A 22769-nucleotide genomic window follows, 5' to 3' on the forward strand; every position below is an offset into this window, starting at 1 on the left:
ACTGGTAGGAGCAACACTCTGTATAGAAGAATATTTATGTTCTCCAAGTCATCTTATGAAATGACTAAATAAAAACTTTAAAGCATAACTTAATGATCCTGATAAATGATGAACAGTCTTCAGACTAAAGTCAGACTACCTTTCCAATAATAGTACCAAGCTAGTACAGTTTTTCAACACATAAAAAACATAGTTTATAGCAGGAACAGCCAAACTGTGCATGATAATCTCTTAAAAGTTTAAGTTGCTCAAATAATCATGCCCAGGGTATGATCGCTGTGACTTGAGACAATATCCAGGTATTGTCACTGTGACCTGAGAGACTGACTGCCAACTATGTACAGAAGATGGAAATGGCTCTGGGGCTGAGATGTTTTCAGATGTAGGAAGGGATTTCTACTAAAGTGAGGCATCAAATTTGTCACAGCTGGAAGACCCATAGAAAGTATTGGCCTAATCCTGTCATTTTGCAGCAGGTAATGGAGCCCCAAACAAGTTAACTGATGTGTTCAAAGTTTCATAATGACTGAGATGAACCAGAAAGTCCAGGAAACAGAATGGAAATTAGGCCTGTTTGTGACACTCAGATTTCTCCAATCCCAACGTTAGGGTGTTCTGATTAAACAAAGAACGGCATAAGCAACTGAGAGCAAACGTGGATTCCTGGAAAAAATAATTCAGCACCTCCTTTGTCCCTCTTCATTTCAGAGCCTGCATTTCCAATCAAGACAGCCCACTTCCCTGGCTCCCAGCTCCAGCTCTCCAGGGCTTTCCCCAGAAGCGCAGACACTGCATGGACAGCCAAGGCACAAGGCCATGGTTTCATCATCCTGTCTTTTCCCAGTTCGCAGAGCTGGAAGTGGTAGACTACAGTGACAGATTCCTATCGGGGTCACTGCGATCACAAGGAGCAGAAGCAGCAGACTAAGCTGCTTTTGCTTGAAATGCAGAATTTCTGCTCATCAGCATATGGCTGGCTTGGCCACATGAACAACTCTTCTCTATTACGTAATCCAACTCTTTAATTTCCTGTCCACACGAGTATATAAGTCTGGGGGTACGTGTCTTGTAGTGTTTGCTGTACATGTCGAAGTGTGTGTGGAGGTATCAGGAGGTTACATGCATGTGTATTGTGGTGGCTACTGTTTTAGAAATGAGGGTCCCTTCGGATGGCCATTCAGCAAGGATACAGTTTTTGAACCTGATCTCCATACAAGAATGGTTGGTTATTGCTTAAAATGTAGGATTGTCTTATTCCTAAATGGCCTTGAATGTGGATCAAACTAACATTATGAAGAAGAAACAAAAACATCCCTGTGCACTTTGACCTTAGATGTTAACTATCATTGTAGAGTCCTGACTGCTAACCACCAAATGACAAAGCCACCTCACAGTGATGCTTACAAAATAAGAGAAAGGTTCTTCAGTGTTTAAAAAGCCATTGTAACATGGTATTCTTCCCAAATTATCACACCTATGTAAAAAAAAAAAAAAAAAAAAACATTTAAAAATCAAGACTATCTTATTCCCTTTTGGCATCAAAATACTTAACTGCATTTTAATGCTGTGCATAAGGAAATGGTTTACCTTCCAGCATTTTCTGCAGACTGTTCCTCATGACATGGATGTTCTCTATCCCGATAAACTGAAACTTGATATTGGAATAATTGTCTTCATTCTCATAGCCTTTCCCTGCAGCGCGATTTGCCATTGCATTAAGCTGCAGTGGTCAGCAAAACAGAACAGTCATCAATTACATTGATGAAACAATGAAGAAACAACCAAAACATTTCATGGATACCCAATCAAAGCATTCAGAATGATGTGCGGAAACATAATATGCTTATTTGAATCACTGCAACCTTGCACTGAACTACATAGCTTCAGGCACTTCTGCTGAGCTTATATTCAACAGCATGAATTTGTCGGTGTTGGTCACATTTTCTTAGCTGGAAAGCAGTGTACTGATAAACTCTTCTGGAGATGTCTCTTGCAGTCCCCGTCAGAGATGCCAAACTGAATGTGGAATTCTGTGATGGAACCACGTAGTCCAATTTAATACCACGTATAACCCGTAGGTTGGCAGAAGAATATCAGCAGAAACAGCTGTCAGAATAAGGCTCTATACATTGTTATATCCTCTCTTATTATATGACCAATAAACATGTTATCAAATAGGAATGGCTGCATCATTCTGATCGGCCCACAAGATCCCTCAGATGCCCAATTAAACCTTGAGCAGGAATTACTGAATAAAATGAAGAGAAGGAATGCAACCACATCTCCAGAGACATTCCCACCAGCCACCTTATTTAAATCTAGAGATCTATTGGGCTTTCTGATCACCTTCATTATTATAATTTTGCATACGGGAAGGTGGGGTCTCCAGGTGCAAACTAGGTTAAGTCATAGTGGTCTTAGAAGAAATGTATTAAATGCAAACACTGTCCTAGCCCTGTGTGGCTAAAATCAAGAAGGGGACAAGTCCTACTTTAGCTGGGAAATACATCGGTTTCTAGAATGGGTAAACATTCTTGCTATTTTATTAAGCAGGTCATCACATCCTAGAAAACAGTACTCACTGACCATTCTCCTGCACCCACCAAGGACAGGAAGGCTGTCCCAGGCAGAGAACCTAAGCTAGGAACTCACCACCGGAAAAAAATATCTACTTTTGAAAGCACAATGTACCATAGTACTTTTTAAAAAGCCAAAAGAGCTAAGTTTAAAGTTAAAGACATTTATGTTCTTTGACACAGATCTTCTAAACATCTCACAAAATTAAAAGTACCAGCACATAAAAATAGATGCCCAAGAATGTTTATTGAAAAAAGCTGAAAACCCATGACTATCTCAATAGGGCGATGGCAGTATACACGAAGGTTTACCATGCCCTGGCCTGCAAGCAGTGACCAAGAAGGAGGGCACAGATCACACAGCAGACAGACAGAAGCTCTGAGGCTTACGATGGGGTTATGTCATGATGAGCCCAGTGTACGTTGAAAATGTCCTAAGTCGAAAGTGCGTGGCAAACTGGGAGCTGCGCCCGCTGCTGCTGCCCAGCATCACAACAGAAGTACAGTTTCTGAATGTCTGTTGCTTTTGCACCATTGTAAACAGTCAGAAAATCATGTAGGTCGAACCATTAAGTCAGGGACCCTCTGTGCATAGACTTGGCACTGGCCCATGACAACTGAAAAGAGTAAGCTACAGAATATTATTCATACAGTCACCCATTTTTATAAAACCAACTTACAAATATGTCTTTAAGTTTTTGCATGCTTATCAAACAGGATAAAAATGTATAGAAAACGGTAGCAATTTGGCAGCAATTACAGCAGAAAGACAGCGTGGCAGGCGACAGGGGAATGCCATCAGTACTACTTTGGACGCCCCCATAATCTTTCATCGATACGGAGGGCATATATGAAGTTTGTAATTGAAATAACAGAAATGAAGTGTATTAGAAGTGAAAACAGCAGAGGACAAGCCGTTGCCATAGGGGCCCAGGCTGGCAGACACCTCACATTTCAATAGTAGCCCTGCTCCATGACTTGGCTCATGTGACATCAGCTGGGGCACACGAGCCCCTCAGGACACTGCTCCCATCTACAAAAGAGCATCATCTTTCTCCCAGGCATGCTGCGAGAATACAGAGTCTGGCCTTAATCAAGACAAAATATTAAAATAATGCATTTCAAGACAACTTACATTCACACTTTAAAAAGTATAAATATTTTGTAGGGAAAACTTTTCTAAAATTACCTATAGATGTTGTTCTTCCAAAACTATTATAAAATATCACTGCTTTGCATAATTTTTCAAAAATATTGGTTTATCTTTTATAACAAGCAACATAAATAGAATTAATAGGACACTTGCAAGTATCGTTATGTGACATGAACCTTACATTTATGCTGTATCTTGACTAATTCAAGTTAAGCGTATTCACCACATACCACAGAGATACTCTTTTTTAAAAAGCATAACAAACGAAAACCAGCCAGGCACAGTGGCTCATGCCTGGAATTCCAGCATTCTGGGAGGCGGAGGTGGGGAGATCTCTTGAGCTCAGGAGTTCAAGATCAGCCTGCACAACATGGCAAAACCCCATTTCTACAAAAAACGCAAAAATTAGCCAGATGTGGTGGCATGTGACTAGTCCCAGCTACTTGGGAGGCAGAGGTGGGAGGACTGCTTGAGCCTGGGAGGTCAAGGCTGCAGTGAGCTGTGATCGTGCCACTGAACTCCAGCCTAGGTGACAGAGCGAGACCCCATGTTACTGACCATTCTTCTCCTTTACCCACAAAGACACGAGGGCTATCCCAAGCGGAGATTTAAAAAAAAAAAAAAAATAGTCTACAAAAGTTAGAATGTGGAATCGATTTTTTAAAAACAAAAATTAAAATATTATTATTTTAATCTATAATTAAGACTCCATGTACACATGATGAAATACCTGATTATCTCTGATCTGGGAGAATTGACTGGTAGTCTTCCTTAAAAGCAAAGGAGTAATACAAATAACCTCCTGAACATCAATGTGCACTTCTCAGAATGAACAGAAGGTGGCAATATTTCATCTACCATCTAAAGTGTAATTTCTTAGGATTTTCACCTCTTTTACAGGACCTATCATGATAATGCAGCAAAAGCTGGACCCTTAAAGCAGGAGATACGGTTTTACAATTAATAAAAATTCAATAAGTTATCTTGGACATTTTATGCGTATGCGTATGCGTGTGCGGTAAGATATAGCATGCCTTACATAAACAAATCGCTATTACTACAGCAAATACGGCCCTCTGTCCCTTTGACTGAGAACTCCATTTCACAACTAAAGAACAACTATTCATTTCAGGTCCTAAAAGTTCTCAAGTAGATAAAGCAATAAAGGTGGGCACTTCAGTTTCAATGTATGTTTAAGAAACACAACAGACAGGTGAAAAGTAGGACTGGAAAAATACCCTGTTTCCTAACACAAGGTTCTTTTGCTGTTTGAGAATATCAGTGTCTTTGGGTGCAGAGAAGTTAATAAATGAAGCAAAGTCAACACTCTGTGGACACCTACTAAGCCAGGCGTTAAGTGGAATCAAAAGAAGCTGTTCCTGCGGCCTTCAGCTTAGAATTGACAATGGAAGGGAAAGCACATGGCACCCTGTGGTCACAGATGACATCCACCAGGACTGGGCAAGAGCTGAGCAAAAGGTAGACACAGTGACAGCGACAAGAGTTGGAATCGAAGGCAACTGTCTGGCCCGGGGATCGGGGTAACGTTTTGTGGCAGAGAGAAAGCGAGAGCTGGACTGTCACATAATCCGGAAGGATGGAGAGAGAGGGGACGGCATTCTAGATGGCCAGTGAGCTAACCACTCCAAGTGAAGGCGAAGGTTCCTGTGTGGCAGCTACCGCAAGAGGGAAGGCTCGAAAGCACTGAGGGTCCTCGACAACAGGCCCAGCAAGGAACGGAGACTTCGCCTGTGGCAGCGGAGAGCAACTCCAGGAGTTTGAGCAAGTCTAACTGAAAAACTGGAGACTGATTTAGTGTCCGCAACAGAGAAGATGCACAGGAATAAGGAGCGAGCAGAGAGGGGTGGGCGCTGAAAACCTCGGCGCTGAAAGACAGGAGGGATGGAGAATGCAGGCTCCACGAGAGGCCCTGAGCCTCTCATTTATGGCCATATCCCTATCCTTCAAACCGGCACAGAACAGGCACTCAAGGAAGATTTACTGACCGGCTGAGCAACTGCATAAATGACCAGGTAACAGAAGGAGGCCAGGGGAGAGCAGGCCAAGACTGAAGAAACAGCATCAGATTCTCGCCCTAACCCTGAATCAATCAAACATAGGAAAACTCAGTCTGTGTGCATCGTGTTATCAGCCTGCTCACTGCCTTAGTCCTGGAGTCTGCCATTTCCACAGCTACATTTTATGCCTGAATAATGACAGTGCCTAAGCTGACATGGTTGGGAAATGACCATAAAAGCTGATCTTGGCAGGAGGGGGACTTGGTCTTGCCCTAACACAGGTTGTCAAATGATGGTCTTTCTCTCTCCCTCCTATATAACTGGTTAAAGGAAGAAACTTCACTTGTGGTGCAAATACAAACTTGTGAGTTGATTTTATTCCTTGCAACTATTCTCTACAACTGTGCTAGTCAAAATCCTCCTTTCTACCTGCTAAGGACCTCTTGGGCAGATTTAATAACATTAGGTTTCTATTCAGATAGAAAATCTCCATCCAGCCTAACTTAGAATTCCAGTCCCGTGTATGATGCAAAATTAGCTCCTCCCCCCCACCACCTTACAGGCTGTTTGGACTGGTGAGGGGTTTGTTCCGGCCCTCCCTCCCTCTCGTCTTTCTTGTAGGCCCTATCTGTGTACTGGGAGGAGGGATGCAGAGAAGGGATAAGAGAAGAGGTAAATTTCTCTTTAGAAAGCTAGGCAGGGTTGCAATTCTCTTCATCGGCTGACATGAGTTGGTCACCACCTCCCTCTCTGGCACAGTGTCCAAGTGCTGAATCTCCCAAGGTACAGATGCAGGTTTTTGGAGGTGGAGAGTACACATCTCACTGACATGGGAGATCCACCTTGGCTTGATCCTATTCCAGTCCGCTCAACTTCCCTCACCAGCATACCCATCCCAAGTCACCCAGAGCTGAAGATACCTGGTGGCTGAGCCCTTTTAAGAATGCTGAAGCAAGATGGCTCATGCTCAACTTCCTTCCTCAGGGTCCACTTGATCCACAGAAAATTTCTCCAGCCTTGCCCTGCCAAAAGAAGGGAGCACAGACTGCTCCACGGCCACTGGACACTGCCCTCGCCCCAGTTCTCTTCACTCTGGTCGCTGCCATGATGGCCATCAGCAAGTGTGAGACCCCAGATTCCCCTCTCTCAGGCACCCTCATCTCTACCACTGACCCCTCGCAGGACTCAGCAAGTAAGAACCACCTACTCACTAATTCCAGAGAAAAAGAAAAACATCCCACGTGACATCCTGTTACACAACTAAAAACTCACTGACCTGGTGAAATCAGGGGCAGAACCACAGCGCAGTCTCTGGAGAAGCAGCAAGGACAAAAGGCTGGGCGTCACGGAGGCAAGCGCCTTCTCTTCCTGCCTCAGCACCCCCTCCACTGGCCCTGGCTGCGTCAGAGGAGCTGTTGGGGGTTTCTCCGGCCTCATCAGGTGTGTGCTCAGAGGTGGTAACCCCCACAGAGCCTCCACATGGTAATGAGGCTCTGCTGGAGAATTTTCATAAACAGAAAAAACACCTTGGGTCAAACGGAGCAAGCGTGGGCTCTGGGGTTGGATAAGCCTGGATGTGAATCTGGGTTCTGCCCTGAACTGTGAGACCCTGGGCAAATTACTGAACCTCTTTAAGTTCTAGCCCTTATCCATGAAAAGAAACAAAACAAAACAAAACCCTCCTAACTTGCCAGGATTCTTGAAAGAACTAAATGAGAAAGTGCCTTGGCCGGGCGCCGTGGCTCACGCCTGTAATCCGAGCACTTTGGGAGGCCCAGACGGGCAGATCACCTGAGGTCAGGAGTTTAGAGACCAGCCTGACCAACATGGTGAAACCCCGTCTCTACTAAAAATACAAAAAAATTAGCTGGGCGTGTGGCGGGTGCCTCTAATCTCAGCTACTAGGGAGGCTGAGGCAGGAGAATTGCTTGAACCTGGGAGGTGGAGGTTGCAGTGATCGGAGATCATGCCACTACACTCCAGCCTGGGCGAAAGTAAAACTGTCTCAAAAAAAAAAAAGAAAAAAGAAAAAAAGAAAAAAAAAAGAAAGTGCCTGGCATTTTTACAAGCTCAGCAAAGTCCCAGAACAAATTAATGATAAAGTAATGAACAAGGATGCAATAAAATGAGTTAGCCCTCATTTGAAAATTCAACGAATACTGCATCAACACTTTCATATGTTCTCAAAGCACCAGACCCTAGCAGTAATATGTGCCCTGCAGAGCATACTTTTTTTTTGAATTGGCATTCAATACATGCTCGAAGACTTCACTGACTTTGTCTCCCAATTTTTTCTTTTTCTTTCAAGACAGGGTCTCGCTCTGTTCCCCAAGCTGGAGTGCAGTGGCACAATCACAGGTCAGTGCAAACTCCCACTCCTGGGCTTAAGCAATCCTCCCACCTCAGCCTCCCAAGCAGCTGGGACTACAGGCCCATGCCACCACATCCAGCTATTCTTTTTCTGTGTTTTGTAGAGATGGGGATCTCCCTATGTTGCCCGGGCTGGTGTCTCCCCAAATCTTAATGTCAACAAGCAGTTCAGAGGCTTTCATCTGAACAGGCAGCTCTGGAAGTTCCCATGTGGGGCTAGCCTTGCTCAAAGGCCAAGAACGATCCAGGTCACCTCCTAATCTTTTTTCTTTTTAACGGAACCTGTGAGCAAACCTGAGAAGTGCCTGCTTGCCATGGTCCACACCTTCTAGAGCAAACTCAGTCTCCTGGCTACCAAGGAGGCCTAACACACTCTGGAACAAAAATCAACAAACACAATCTTTAAAAGAATAAAAGCTCTAAGCAAACAGTTTAAAACTCACGTGAAGTATGCGTGCATGGATAAACATGAGAAGAGGGCACAGCTTGTATGAAACCCCACTTTTCTTTAATGGATCAGTGTCAAACTCATCGCGGAGAGCAAACACACTTAGCACTAAATATATCCTTCCAATCAAATCCTTTGGATTAATTTATTTTAAATCTGGAATATGCCTGGCTCTACAGCTGCCACGTTTCCTAGAAGGTTTACACAACACAGTACATATCTGGATCACTGCTCCTAAAATTAGTAGGTGAATCTGTCTGGCTTTATTTAAATCTGAAAATAAAACAGGATAAGAAACAGGCTTCCCAATCGCTCCTCGGTAGAGCCCCTGTCTTTTCTCTTCCTTTTCTTATCTTGTCTTCAGTATATCTAAGCGGCTAATCATTAAATCATCTGTAACTATCAGGAGATTCACAACCCCCACCTTGCTTAAACAAAGGGTACGAAGAAGAGGTGGGAAGGCAGTCACATTAGAAGGAAGGGTTCCAACACAATGAGCCAGAGAGAAAGGCACAAATTGAAAGAGAACAGTAAAAGCCACAGATTTTCTGGTATGTTTCAGTGAAAATCTTCCAGCAAAGGGGCTTTTTTTTTTCTCCCCAGTTTGAAACTTTTATCTGTGTGTCATGCTCTAAGAATCTAAAAGGAAGGGATCCTTTACTTATAATCTAGTAGAATGTGAGTGTGATCTAGCTGTGATGTCCGTTTCATCACTCATCTCCGTGAATGATTCGCTCATCTGGCACCCGTGAGCAGGAACTCCATCCTCACTACTCCACACACATCTCTCCCGCTGTGTGCTTTGCTCCAAAGAAGACAGGATGGTTCTGAGGTGAGGGGAGGAGTAGGGCACTGATCTCATTCTAGGAAAACATCACATTCTATTATCCTGGACACAAATCATAACACTTGGTGACATGAGGTTCAGAGAATCCGTGAAAATCACCAAGGCCTGAGTATCCACACAAAGGATACGCTTCAGTTCTCATGATTTCTTGTATCACCAATGAGTGTAGACCGTGTCTATAATTACCTCTTCCCAATGGTGTACACTTTTAAATGATGTGAGCTGCTGGTTCTATTTTACCCTTCCTGTTGTAACATTTAGTTCCTATGCTCTTTTTTAAATACCTTCAATGACATGTAATCCACATGTCATACCATTCACCCATTTAAAGCATATGACTCAATGGTGTTTGTTATAGCCATAGAGTTGTGCAACCATCACCATGATCTCATTTTTAGAACATTTCCATTACCCCAAAGAGAAATCCACTACCCACTATTTCTCTCCCTTCTCACAGCCCTAGGCAACCATCAGTTTACTTTCAATAGCTCTGAATTTGCCTGTTTAAAGCATTTCATGATTCCTTTGTGACCGACTTCTTCCTCTTAATATAGCACTTTCGAAATTCGTCCATGTTGCAGTATATATCCATAGTCCATTCCTTTTTATAGCTGAATAATATTCCATTGAATAGACATACCATATTTTATAAATCTATTCTCCATTGATGAACATTTGGTTATTTACATTTTAGGCTATCACTAATAATGAACAAATATTCACATACAAGTTTTTATGTGGACATAAGTTTTCATTTCTCTTGGTTATACACCTAGGAAGAAGATGCTGATTCATATGGTAACTCTATGTTTAACTAAATTTAAGGTCCTTATGCTCTTTTACCTTTTCTATATTGAAAAAAAATTTCAAACTCTAACTTAGGAAGTGAAAAGTTTCTTAAAATGAACTTCTCACCCCACAGGAAAAACCACAGTAAGCAGTGTTGTATACATTCTCCCAATTTTTTTTTTTTTTTTTTTTTTTGAGATGGAGTTTCGCTCTTGTTGCCCAAGCTGGAGTGCAATGGCATGATCTCAGCTCACCATAACCTCTTCCTCCCGGGTTCAAGCAAATTCTCCTGCCTCAGCCTCCCCAATAGCTAGGATTACAGGCATGCACCACCACACCCAGCTGATTTTTGTATTTTTAGTAGAGACGAGGTTTTACCATGTTGGTCAGGCTGGTCTCAAACTCGCGACCTCAGGTGATCCAACTGCCTTGGCCTCCCAAAGTGCTGGGATTACAGGTGTGAGCCATCGCGCCCAGCCCCAATTTTTTTTAATGGGATTACATTAAACATAATTTCCCTATCCCACTCTTGTTGCTTAACAGGACATCCTGGACTCCTCCGCTTACCATATGAGGAGAAAGAACTGGGCGTTCATATTTCTCCTCAGTCATAGGTCCAGGCACATTTTCATTACTGGCTAGAAAAGTGCAATGCCAAATAAGCTGACTAAGGGACGTTTCATTCTGTCATCTCACTCTGTCCACTGTAGTCAATGCACTTGTAGGTGATTTTGTGTCTATCCCTCTGGGGACTTCACTTGTTGATGAGTTTTAGAAGACTTGGGTCTAAGGAGAAAAACTAGAAATTTTACCAGACTTAACACTGATTCTCCTTAAAAAAAAAAAAAAAAAAAAAAAAAAAAAAAAAAAAAAAAAAGGCTGAATAGGAGGTAAGTGTAAAATCAACGTGGGTCACCCCTTTATGTCTAGATCTATTATTTCCTATTGGTTTTCTTAAATTAGAAAATTAATATATTAATACATATGTAATTGTAAAATAATAATTTTCTAACAATCAACAAGTAGAAAGCCTTCTACCTCCCCAAATCCTACTCCCTTCTCCGTGGAATTTTACAAGTTCAGAGTTTAACCTTTCAGATCTTTTTCTACACCCACCTTTTTACACACCTGGAACTTTTTAAGAAAAAAATACATTTTTTAATTTACCTTTTCTTTTAGAAATCTTTCCAAGTCATACGTATAAATTACTACAAGTTGAATTTGAAAAATAATAGGTGAGTACTTTGCAACCATTGAACTGCTGGAGCTCCGAACTGAATTGTATTGTCAGAGCAGAAAGGGTTGTTTTAGAAAGAAACCAAGTACTAACATGGTATACTTAGGAGCACAATCTCCAAAATGAAGCCACATTCACTGGGGTGCCCCTGTGTGCCCAGCACAATGCTAGGGGCAGGAGAAATATAAAATGGACTTGCATATCAGAGGCTTCAGGAGCACTAGACCTGCAGGAAGCAGCCAGCAGGGTGCCCAGACACTGACTACGCCAAGAGGAACCGCTCCTCTGCACAAGCCATGGCAGTCAGCTAGCTTTTGCCTGTCTCCAGTTTCACAACTCAGGTGCAAAGACATGCATCGCAGTGGTGACACTTACTTTAGGCCGGGTGTCAACGACATAAACGAAGTCACTTCCTGGATTGGCTTTCCTAATGGCCTGGAGCATCTGCTCGTCCTCTAGGCACCGAGCACTGAAGCCGGACAGGGGCTGGCTGCTCCGGCAGATGGAGGCCTAGGGGGAGAGGTCACAGCAACACAGCACCATCAGGTAACTGTACCCATGAGAGACATTCTGTGTGTGTCTCCAGAACAAAGAGCCCTTGGCTCACTGATAGTCCGCCTCAGCTTATGAAAATGTGATACAGCTTTCTGGAAATCAAGCGTTGTTTATTTTTAATTCAAGTCAAAGAAACCACTAATGGGCAAACAATACAAAGGGCCTCTCTGTGCAAAATATTAGGAATGTGTAGAGATGTTTAGATAGGATCTAAGTTATGACATTCAAAACCATTTAAATAACCTGCTTTCCTTTTCACTGGTATTGTTTCATTTTCCTGCTGAAAGAAGAAATACAAAATAAATAACCATTCTCCTCAAATGTACAGGATACTATTAATGGCAAGATCAGTAGAATAAAAATTATTTCTTAATGCTTTCCAACCTTTTATTTTTTTTGTTTTACTAGCCCATCTAGAAACATCACAAATACCAAAAACCGATTCTACTTCTAAACAGGAAACTTTCACGGTGACGACAGCCCAGGTTGCTTCTAGGTTTGATACTGAAGGACAGCAGGTACATACCTATGCTGACTCAAGTCTATTTAGAATGACGGGGATTTTTTTTGGAATCAGTCTGCATTCTCTGCCGCAAGTCCCCTACCCTGCAATTCTGAAGAGTATATTGCACTGTCAGATGGTATCCAGAAGAGCAAAAACATTTCCCTCAGTTATGAATAGGTGGTACAAATATGACCTTGCAGCTATAAAACTTAGGCTTTTGTGGCAAAGTACTTTTACGGATCTAGGCGGTGTTTTTTTTTTTTTTTTTTTTTTTTTTGAGACGGAGTCTCGCTCTGTCACCCAGGCTGGAGTGCAGTGGCGTGATCTCGGCTCACTGCAAGCTCCGCCTCCCGGGTTTACGCCATTCTCCTGCCTCAGCCTCTGGGCAGCCACCGCGCCCAGCTAATTTTTTGTATTTTTAGTAGAGACGGGGTTTCACCGTGTTAACCAGGATGGTCTCGATCTTCTAACTTTGTGATCTGCCCACCTCGGCCTCCCAAGGTGCTGGGATTACAGGTGTGAGCCACCACGCCCGGCCAAATCTAGGTTTTAACATTTAAATTAAACACAAAGCACCCAATAAAATGCATGAATGTCTCAAAGCATCTACACTGAGACTGTAAGTCCACAGTGTGAAAGAATGCAGGCAGTGACAGAACCCCTCCACGCAGGATAATACGGAGGGGAAAGTTTCACTGCCAATAGTCCTGTCATGTCACAGCCTGTTCAGGGTGCTTGCACTGCAGGGTTCCATCCGTGAAGGGGCACCCCAACTCTTAGTCCAACCGTAGCTGAATTGTCTTTAAAGCCCAACCCAGGACAACTTAACATGGGTTTGGATCTCTCCAAAGGGCTTGGGTGCTCCTTGTTGGAAAAGGTGGGGACATTTCTCACTAGCTCTGAAGCTGGAGAACCACAGAATGGCTGGACATATCACAGGGCCAGTGTCTGAGGGTGCCAGCACCATTCTGCAGAGACGGACAATCACTCAGCGGGTTAAAGGAAGCCTGAGGCCTACAGCCAGGTTCAGAATTCAGGGGGACAAGGTGTGGGAGTGGGAAGCAAAGCAAAGAAGCAGTAGAGTCACTCCAGGGTGGCTCACTCCTGACTGGTGGGGAGGAGAAAAAGATGAGAGGGTGTGAGCACGGCAGACAGAACAGCAAGCAACGGCGAGGCCAGGAGCAAGAGGAAGTGAAGGTGGGGATCAAGAGGGACTTGGCGAGCAGAAGGCAAGCTATGTCCGAGGACCAGAAAGCAAATGACACACATGGCTTTCACGGGGGTCCTGTTTGCTTTGATCTTTAAGGGGTCAGGGTCTGCCACCTGCTCAGAGGGAATTCTGCCTGGAAAGAGAATAATTCTGAGTTGGCTTTAGATGATACTTTATCCAGGTTAAAGAAATATTAGTTGGCCCGGTGTGGTGGCTCACACCTGTAATCCCAGCACTTTGGGAGGCCGAGGCGGGCAGATAACTTGAGGGCAGGAGTTCGAGATCAGCCTGGCCAACATGGTGAAACCCTGTCGCTACTAAAAATACAAACATTAGCTGGGCGTGGTGGTGCACACACGCAATCCCAGCTACCCAGGAGGCTGAGGCAGGGGAATCGCTTGAACCCGAGAGGTGGAGTTTGCAGTGCGCCGAGATCGCACCACTGCACTCCAGCCTGGGCGACAGTGAAACTTCATCTCAAAAAGTAAAATAAAAACAATAAAAAAGAGAGAAAGAAAGAAAGAGAAAGAAAAAAAAAGAAAGAAATATTAGTTAAGGACAGCTGCCATCAGACAATCTTAGATTCCATCAGAAGGGTTAGATGGGGATGGGAACATATTGAAATGGTGAGAATCTGAGAACGCACACACCAAAACTCACTAAAGTAGTGAGACACCAATTATGAAATGAAGCAATTTAGGGACGACAACTATTTCAAATTATCTTCTGGTTTAGAACAGCTAGTTTTAAATAAGGAACTATATTGGAACTGTTATACTATGGAATGTGGTCGATTAATTGAAACACACATATTAAACAGACTACATTTTTGATATTTTGTAGTTAGATTTTCTTAACAAAGATATGCTCTAAATGGAATTTTTCATTGACTCAGTAATTGCTAACATGTGGTTTTCAATTTTGTGCAAAACGGTAAGTAGTCTCAATGCTTTTGTGCACCTATACACACCCTAGACAGATTATCCAGAGTATTAGTATCACTTGGCAGCATTTCTTGCTGATGTTGGAGCACAGATTAAAAACTCTTCAGATGCAAACCGTAAAGGACAGCACTCATTTATGATGCTACTAATGATGAAAATAGTCAACATTTTTGATGGCTTACTACTGCTTTTGAGTGTTTATATGATAGGCACTATTATAAGAACTTTGCATATTTTTATTTAATTAGCCTAATTACCATATACAATAAGACCTATTATTTGCTCCACTTTATACATGAAGTTACCAAGGCACGGAGAGGTTAAGTAACATACTCAAGGTCACACAGTTAATAAATAGGGAAGCCAAGATTTGAATCGAGAGTATTTCCTGATTCTGAATTCTTAACAAAGTAATATAAGCCCGGATGGGGGGAAATAGGTCAGGCAGCACAATACAACATTAAGATACAGCATGAAGCCGGGCGCGGTGGCTCACGCTTGTAATCCCATCACTTCTAGAGGCCGAGGCAGGTGAATCACCGGAGGTCAGCAGTTCAAGACGAGCCTGGCCAACATGGTGAAACCCATCTGTACTGAAAATACAAAAATTAGCCAGACATGGTGGTGCACGCCTGTAATCCCAGCTGCTTGGGAGGCTGAGGCAGGAGAATCGCTTGAACCTGGGAGGTCGAGGCTGCAGTGAGCTGAGATCACGCCACTGCACTCCAGCCTGGATGACAGAGCGAGACTCCATCCCAAAACATAAAGATGCAGCATGAAGACCTGGCTTTCAGTCCCAGTTGTGCTCTCACTCATTGTATGATCTTGGGTAATTTATGTGTCTTCTCTGATCCTCAGTTTTCTCATCTATAAAATGCGTCAAATATTAAAACTACAGGGTGTGATAAGGGGCATAACACCGTAAAACTCCTGGCACTGTGCCTAACACACAGGAAGTTTCAATAAGCATTCAGTATAAAAAGAGACCAAAAAGGTCTGTATTTTTCCTAAGGAAAGTTGCCCCACTGGAAATCTTCTAGAGTTTTGTTTCCTAGAAATGCGTATTATAAATTTGGGAGACCATGCTGCACACCATGTTAAAGCAAAACTTAAAAAAAAAAATCGTAACATAATAAAAAACAAAGGATATAGCAATTCTAAGAACTATCATAGAAAGATACACAGAATTCTGAACGCACATGACTAAGCATCTCTAACCATGATCTGTAAAGCTGTTAATAACCGGACATTCCAAGGGAGCCCACATGGCTCTACATAACCGGTGCGGTAAGGCCTAAAATTAGTATTATGGGTTGCTTCGACATATGGTAAAACTGAGAGGGTCTCAAATGGCCTCACTGCAAGTTCCCTGCCATGCTCTGCTCCTGCAGATAAGGTTCTTGAGTGAAACAATTCTTATCCAGCAGACCAGGTGCAGCTCCTGCCCGTACCTCGGTAGCAGGTTTCAGTTCCCCGCCAGCCATGGAATGATGCACGCAAGCTAATCGCATCCTCCTGCAGGAACCAAGGGTGACCCCATGTCCCTGATACTACACAGCCTGCCTCTCACAGCCCCTGGCTGTCACTCTGCTCCTCAGTGCAACCTCATGTGCCCCTTCATGGGCTGTGGTGGCCTCCTCCCCTTGGCAGTGAGTATATGTGACCAGTAAAACTGCTGTTCATCTCACCTGGCCAGTGTCAAGTGCTGTGTCTGGCTGTCCCTATAACCTAGAGCAGGAATCCCTCCCTCACCACGGGGGTGAAAGAATGTGATCATATCCATTAAAAATAATGGCAAAAACTGCAATTACTTTTGCACCAACCTAACACTATGTATGGTAACAGCTGATACAAAGGGAAAGATGGACCCTCAGCAGGGGCCTTTATATCAAACAGAACTTCAGGTTCATAAAATCATGTAAACTTCAAGCTTCTCCTAATCTAGTCAATTCCCAGTGCCCAACATTAGGCACATCATCTCACCACCACAATCAGAAGCGTCCCTTTGGTAACATACACAGGAAACAGTATCTTCACTATAAAATGTAGTTACCTTATTCATAAGCATAAATTCTTTCGGGGTAGGAATACATACTCGTCAGCCTAAAATGTCTCAAATAACCAAAGAGAAGAAGGAAAGATCAGCAAATGTATGGAATGTGGACCTGTTCACTTTTTCTGGGAGACTGCCTGTTTTCTATATGGCCATCCGTGAGCAATGACAGCACAGATAACTACTCTGGTGTTTCAGTGTCTTCCATTAAGCACAGAAATCTACACCTTTGGTAATAAAATTTCCCTTTACGAAAAGCCCTAGTCAAATCAGAAGCATTTATATAATTAATCTTGATATTAAAATGTAAATATTGTTACAAAACACAAATTTGATCATTATTCTACCTGCAAAACAGATTTCAGTTCATGGGGTAGGAGAGTGGGTGGGCAAGTGTGTGCTCACTCAGGACTTCCCTGGGGTAACCCGATCACGCAGCACTGCTTCGAAACATATCTCTGTTCTGTACCTTGGAAGAAGAGCTAGAGCTTCAAGTCATTTCTGCTTTAAAATCTTAAATATGGGAAATGAATACCCATAAGCTCTAACTATGCTGGGTGAGTTCATTTTCAGGCCTGGAGGTTCAGTAGAGAATAGCACTTGGGGGAGCAGGCATGGAGCTATGTGAGTCTGACGTCAGCCGGGAAAGAAGCTGCCTCTGAGGTCTAATTGCTAAAAATTCTCCCCTTTCTGAGACAAAACACATTTAATCCTGATGCTACTCACACTGACAAAAAGCAAAAGGTCCCTTGTCTCAAGAATATAAAAAGGGAGGTGCTAGGCACACTGTGCTCACTTTTTAAATATTCTACAGACAACAATAAAACACCTCTGAAACAACAATAAAAGATCCTTTCTCCCTCTCCTGGATTCGTCTTCTCTCTTACTTCTGTAATCAACGCATGCTACAAAAAAAAAGTGCATGTCACCAGTATCCTAATTTCAAGTGCAACATCATGAAATTTCATATCTCTATTTATTCTAAAAAAAAAAAAAAAAAAAAAGCCAGGCGCAGTGGCTCACGCCTGTAATCCCAGGACTTTGGGAGGCCGAGGCAGGCAGATCACTTGAGCACAGGAGCTTGAGACCAGCCTGGGCAACATGGCTTTCCTTGTCTCTACAAAAAATGCAAAAAGAAATTAGCTGGGCAGGGTGGCACACACCGTGGTCCCAGTGACTCGGGAGCCTGAGATGGGAAGATCACTTGAGCCTGGGGAGGTCAAGGCTTCAGTAAGCCAAGATCGTGCCACGGCACTCCAGCCTGGGAGACAAGAGCGAGACCTTGTCTCAAATAGTAAAATAAAATAAAATTTAAAAAAGCCAGCCCAGGCAACACAGCAAGACCCCGCCTCTACAAAAAATTTCCTTCTCTACAAAAACATTTTTTTAAACTTAGCAGGTATGGTGGTATGTACCTACAGTTCTAACTGCTTGTGGGGATGAGACACGAGGAGCCCTTGAACTCTCAAGAGTTTGCTATGATCGTGCCACTGCACTCCAGCCTGGGTGACAGTGAGACCTTGTCTCAAAAAAAAAAAAAAAAAAAATCACATCTTCCTTTGCCTCTAACCAGTGCTCCAGCTCTGTGCAGGCTGAAATATATTTGGAGTTAATAAAATACTTTAAACCCTAATTCAGGGCTAGAAAAAGAAGAAGAGCAATGAATGCAACTAAAAAGAAGATAATTTTTATCCTACCAATTCACAGAACTTTCACCACGAAATGAATATTTTCCTTCAAATTAGCCAACAGAGAAGGCTATGTGCTCACTCTGATGAAGCTGGCATTGCTCAAGATATTTTTGGAAGCCTGTAGAATCTGACTGAGACCCTGCTCTACCCCGCTGGCTATAGGTGCAGGCGTGTGGATCCACACTCGCACGCTCCCCTCTCTGTTTATAGCCTCACTCGGCTTTGAATCCAGAACTGTATTATCTAGCTTAAAAACTAAAGTTTCTCTCTCACCTGGTCAGAGCCAAATAACATTTTGTTTTTTTAAACCACCTTTTTTAAAGGTGGTTTTTTGCTACCTTTTAAAAGTGGGTGGTAAAGAACATTCTTGCTCGTCTAAATCTGTTTTCCTATCCTCCACAGTAATGGAACTCTAAGTTTTAGCTGTTTTAATGGCCACCCAAAACGCTGTACTGTCATACCTGCCCTGTGCAGTTCTGACGAAAGGGAGGTGTCATGTGGCAGTTTCTGGAAGCCTCCCTCAAAAAGCTGGGCACACACCATTAGCCCTCCGTCACCTGCCACCTGCAATGTGTGGGTGGTGACTGTACTGAAGCAACCTCTTGCACCAGGCAGGCCATAGCCAAGTCCAGGGGATGGCAGAGTAGAAAGGTAGAAGGAGCTTGAGTACCTGAAGGCTAAGTGGGGTGGGGCCAGGCTACCAGGCCAGGACTGCCCACCCTGGGAATTTTATGTAAGAGAAAAAACTTCTATTCTATTAGAGCCACTGTTACTTAGAGTCCCTATTACAGACAAACACAATTCTGGCTTTTATAAATAATATTTAAAAAATAAAACCCATGCTCTCTATAATCAAAGATTTCTTATACTGAAGATACTCAAAAGAACACAGGTAAAAACAGGTAATAAGGCCATGCACAGTGGCACAGGCCTGTAATCCCAGCACTTTGTGAGGCTGAGGCAGGCCAGGTCACCTGTGGTTGGGAGTTCAAGACCAGGCTGGCCAACATGGTGAAACCCCTTCAATTACTAAAAATACAAAAAAAACACACACACACAAAAATTAGCTGGGCATGTTGGCAAGTACCTGTAATCCCAGCTACTCAGGAGGCTGAGGCAGGAGCATTGCTTGAACCTGGGAGGCAGAGGTTGCAGTGAGCTGAGACTGCACCACTGCACTCCAGCCTGGGCAACAGAGTAAGACTCTGCCTCAAAAAAAAAAAAAAAAAAAATAGAGAAAAAGAATGGGCAATGGACTTCAGGGGCTTTTCTAAAATAGGCCTGCCACAGATCTCCAGAACTGAATAAGCAATGAGCCTCCCAAGGTGCCCACTTAGAAGAGGACAGTATTCACTTGGATGATTAGCTTTAGGGATTTTCTGAATCTATTGAGTCATTTTCTGAATCATTACGTTACTGTCAAACAAACATGGGAGGGCTACACGAGATAAGGACTTAGCATAGTTGTATCATGTCATACCATGCACAGGAATATCCACATACCTTCTGAAGAATTCAAACACACACACACGCACAGCACAAGGCAGCTAGAAAATGCCTGCTTAGGATAAAACAAGAAAAGCTAAGCGTAAAACAGAAACATGCCTCGAGACTTACGTGGTTATCTTTACAATAGTAAGAAAGGACAGGAAATCGCCGTCTGCTCCGGAATTTGGAACTCCCCACTATGATGTGTGCCGTGGCCGATTTGGGAACGTACAGTTCAGTAGGATAAGAGTCACAAACCTGTCACCAGAAAATACAAAGGGATTTTTAGGCCATCTAGTAATGCCCTGCGAACTGCCCCCAGAAATTCCACTTCACCATGCTTATAGGAGGTTACAGAGGAGGTTATTTCGAGGAAAGTCAAAGCCACTTCAGAGGAATGAAGTGCTGCTGATTCCATGTAATCATTCTGAAGGAATGCAAGATACCCTTAGTGTTCTGTCCCTGTGCACTGTCACCTCTCGCCAAGGGCTCTTTGTGCAAGACCAGTGACAATGAAGCCTTCTTTTCATCAACAAGAGACAAACTGCAATTCTGCATCCTGGCTGAGAAAACCTGAGCTGCCAGGATTTGGTTGAAAGAATGACCCCGGGAGACAGTTTTCCTAAAACATAAGCACACTGGTTAAGCCAGGAGGTTACCTCTGTGGCTCTGACACGCCCAGTGTGCGTTCCTGGCCCTGACACATCACGCAAGCTGATGCCTCCCCAGACACTCCTGCCCCCGACCTTCCCAAATCCCATCTGTTCTTCAAGGACCAATCCAAGTTCCACCTCCTTCAGGAAGCTTCTTCCTTGACCTTTCAGTCCATGCAGATTTCCTAATGTGCCGCACGTTACCACGCAATGTAGCAGCTGGATTTTTGTTTCTTATGTGTTGATTTGATAAGTGGTAAGAATAGATGTACTCTTTCTACACAACCCTGAAAGTGATTACCACAGTGGAATGGTGCCTTGGAAGGATCTTGCATTTCAGAACCAGAAATCAGCAGTTTAGAACCTGGCTCTGATTGAGCAACTTCATGACCCTGGGGAAGCTAAACTACACGGTGCACTGTGGTCCGCTAATCTCTGGAAGTGATACTGCAGCAACAATATCTCATGGGGTTGACAGATGGATCAAATCCCGTAACACCAATGGCAAAGCACTTTATAAACCACTAAATCCAAAACAAATGTTAGTGGTAACAACAGTGATAGCAGTTGAGGCTACTGTTGCTCAACACATTTTGCTTTCACATCAGTCCATCAATCTTTTCGCAATGTGAAGATCACCCACATGGCAGTTTCCTGGGATATGTCAAGCACCTCTTTACTTCCTGGATGTCAAACATCTTCCTAGGCATATCAAGGGAGTCCTCAAGCAGGTGTAACAGCAGGGATGTACTAGTCCATTTTCATACTATTATAAAGAAATACCTGAGACTGGGTAATTTATATTGTTTAATGGACTCACAGTTCCACATGGCTGGGAGGCCTCACAAGCATGGCAAAAGGTGAAGGAGGAGCAGAGGCACGTCTTACATAGTGGCAGGCCAGAGAGCGTGTGCAGGGGAACTGCCCTTTGTAAAGCCATTAGATCTCATGAGACTTATTCACTCTCATGAGAACAGCATGGGCAAGACCGGTCCCCATGAGGCAATTACCTCCTACCAGGTCCCTCCCATGACACGTCGGGATTATGGGAGCTACCATTCAAGATGAGATTTGGGTGGGGACACAGCAACCCATATCAAGGGGAAATACTTTAGCTGCAGGTCCTGTGTCCATCTCAACCCACCTTTATCACTCTGGAAAATGGGGTTGGAGGGATTGAAAACCCACAACTGAAATCCAAGCCTCTTATAAAGTCTTCTGTGATGATGCCTCCCTTGCTGGCCTCCACTGTCTTTGTTACCAGAATGGGGAACAACATAGAGCAGGAAATAAAAGGGCCACAGAAGAGATGTTCACAGGCCTCAAGTGTAATTTCAGGGTTCTACCTGGCATTTTAGGAAACAAGATTACCAAAGAGTTTAACATGGGCTGTGGCACTGACTCTCTGAAGGAAAATCTGCCAAGAACAGAAGGCTCAACCAACTTGGACCCAGAGAGCTTCAGCTGGGAGTACTGCCATAAAACACTGCACTCCCTCCCCCATGTCAATCTGGTGTCTGAACCTCCATGAAGTCAGCCAGCTAGAACACTATGACATGGACCACACCTGTTTGTCTGAGGTTCAAGAGACATGTAGTCATTGCACCAGACCAACAACATTTTCCTAAAACAACAGTTTTTAAAAGGAAATAAGTAGGTTTTCAGTAAGTTGGAAATTACCTACCTTCTTCCTTGTAACAACACTAAGGAATTGCAAAGTTTCATGATTAAATAAGAGTAAGCAACACGCAAGATTTGTCAACATGCTTATTTCACACAGCCTCTTTAAAGAGCAAGAGGTAAGCTGGGAACTTAGGAGCTCCTGCCAGGCCCTTTTATGGCCTTCTAAGGCTAAATAAACACCTAAGTTCACTGGCATCATGGCCCTGTGTGCATCATAGCTGGTGCTATGAGATCAAATAGAGAAAATCAACACCCAGAGCCCACTCTCCTTGGCCCCAATTCATGGCCCTCTTGATTCACAAAGAAGGAAGACCATCTCCTGACCTCTAAGAGCACCAGAGCTCGCTCTCTACAGGGTAGAGATATGTAGACTTTGATGGCTTGGCATGTGCCAGGACCAAGAGCTCAACAACCTGCGCCCAGTCACCAGTGGCCAGGCTAGCATCAGGGGTGGAGGCCTCCCCTCTAAGAACACAATACCAGTTACAAGGATTTCTGGCTTCCCCGGAGCACTGGGTTTAGTGGAAAAAGTTCCATGGGTCAGAGCTT

General features: G+C 43.5%; 2 protein-coding genes across 2 annotated transcripts in view; one reads left to right on the forward strand and one right to left on the reverse strand.

The window, feature by feature from the left end:
* Positions 1 to 3887, forward strand: part of VPS37A (VPS37A subunit of ESCRT-I) — an 85356-nt gene extending 81469 nt beyond the window's left edge. Inside the window, exon 12 of the mRNA XM_030937282.1 lies at positions 709 to 3887. The gene's annotated coding sequence lies outside the window, so the exon portion shown is untranslated. The remainder of the gene's footprint in view (positions 1 to 708) is intronic.
* The window catches only part of MTMR7 (myotubularin related protein 7), a 112700-nt gene that overhangs the window by 29876 nt on the left and 60055 nt on the right, over positions 1 to 22769 (reverse strand). Inside the window, exons 5-7 of the mRNA XM_010374474.2 lie at positions 20014 to 20142; positions 11814 to 11948; positions 1588 to 1720 (exon numbers count right to left, since the gene is read on the reverse strand). Coding sequence (XP_010372776.1) covers positions 1588 to 1720; positions 11814 to 11948; positions 20014 to 20142 — 397 coding nt within the window. The remainder of the gene's footprint in view (positions 1 to 1587; positions 1721 to 11813; positions 11949 to 20013; positions 20143 to 22769) is intronic.

This window comes from Rhinopithecus roxellana, chromosome 9 (genome assembly GCF_007565055.1).
Source record: "Rhinopithecus roxellana isolate Shanxi Qingling chromosome 9, ASM756505v1, whole genome shotgun sequence".
In the NCBI taxonomy this organism is placed as follows: domain Eukaryota; kingdom Metazoa; phylum Chordata; class Mammalia; order Primates; family Cercopithecidae; genus Rhinopithecus; species Rhinopithecus roxellana.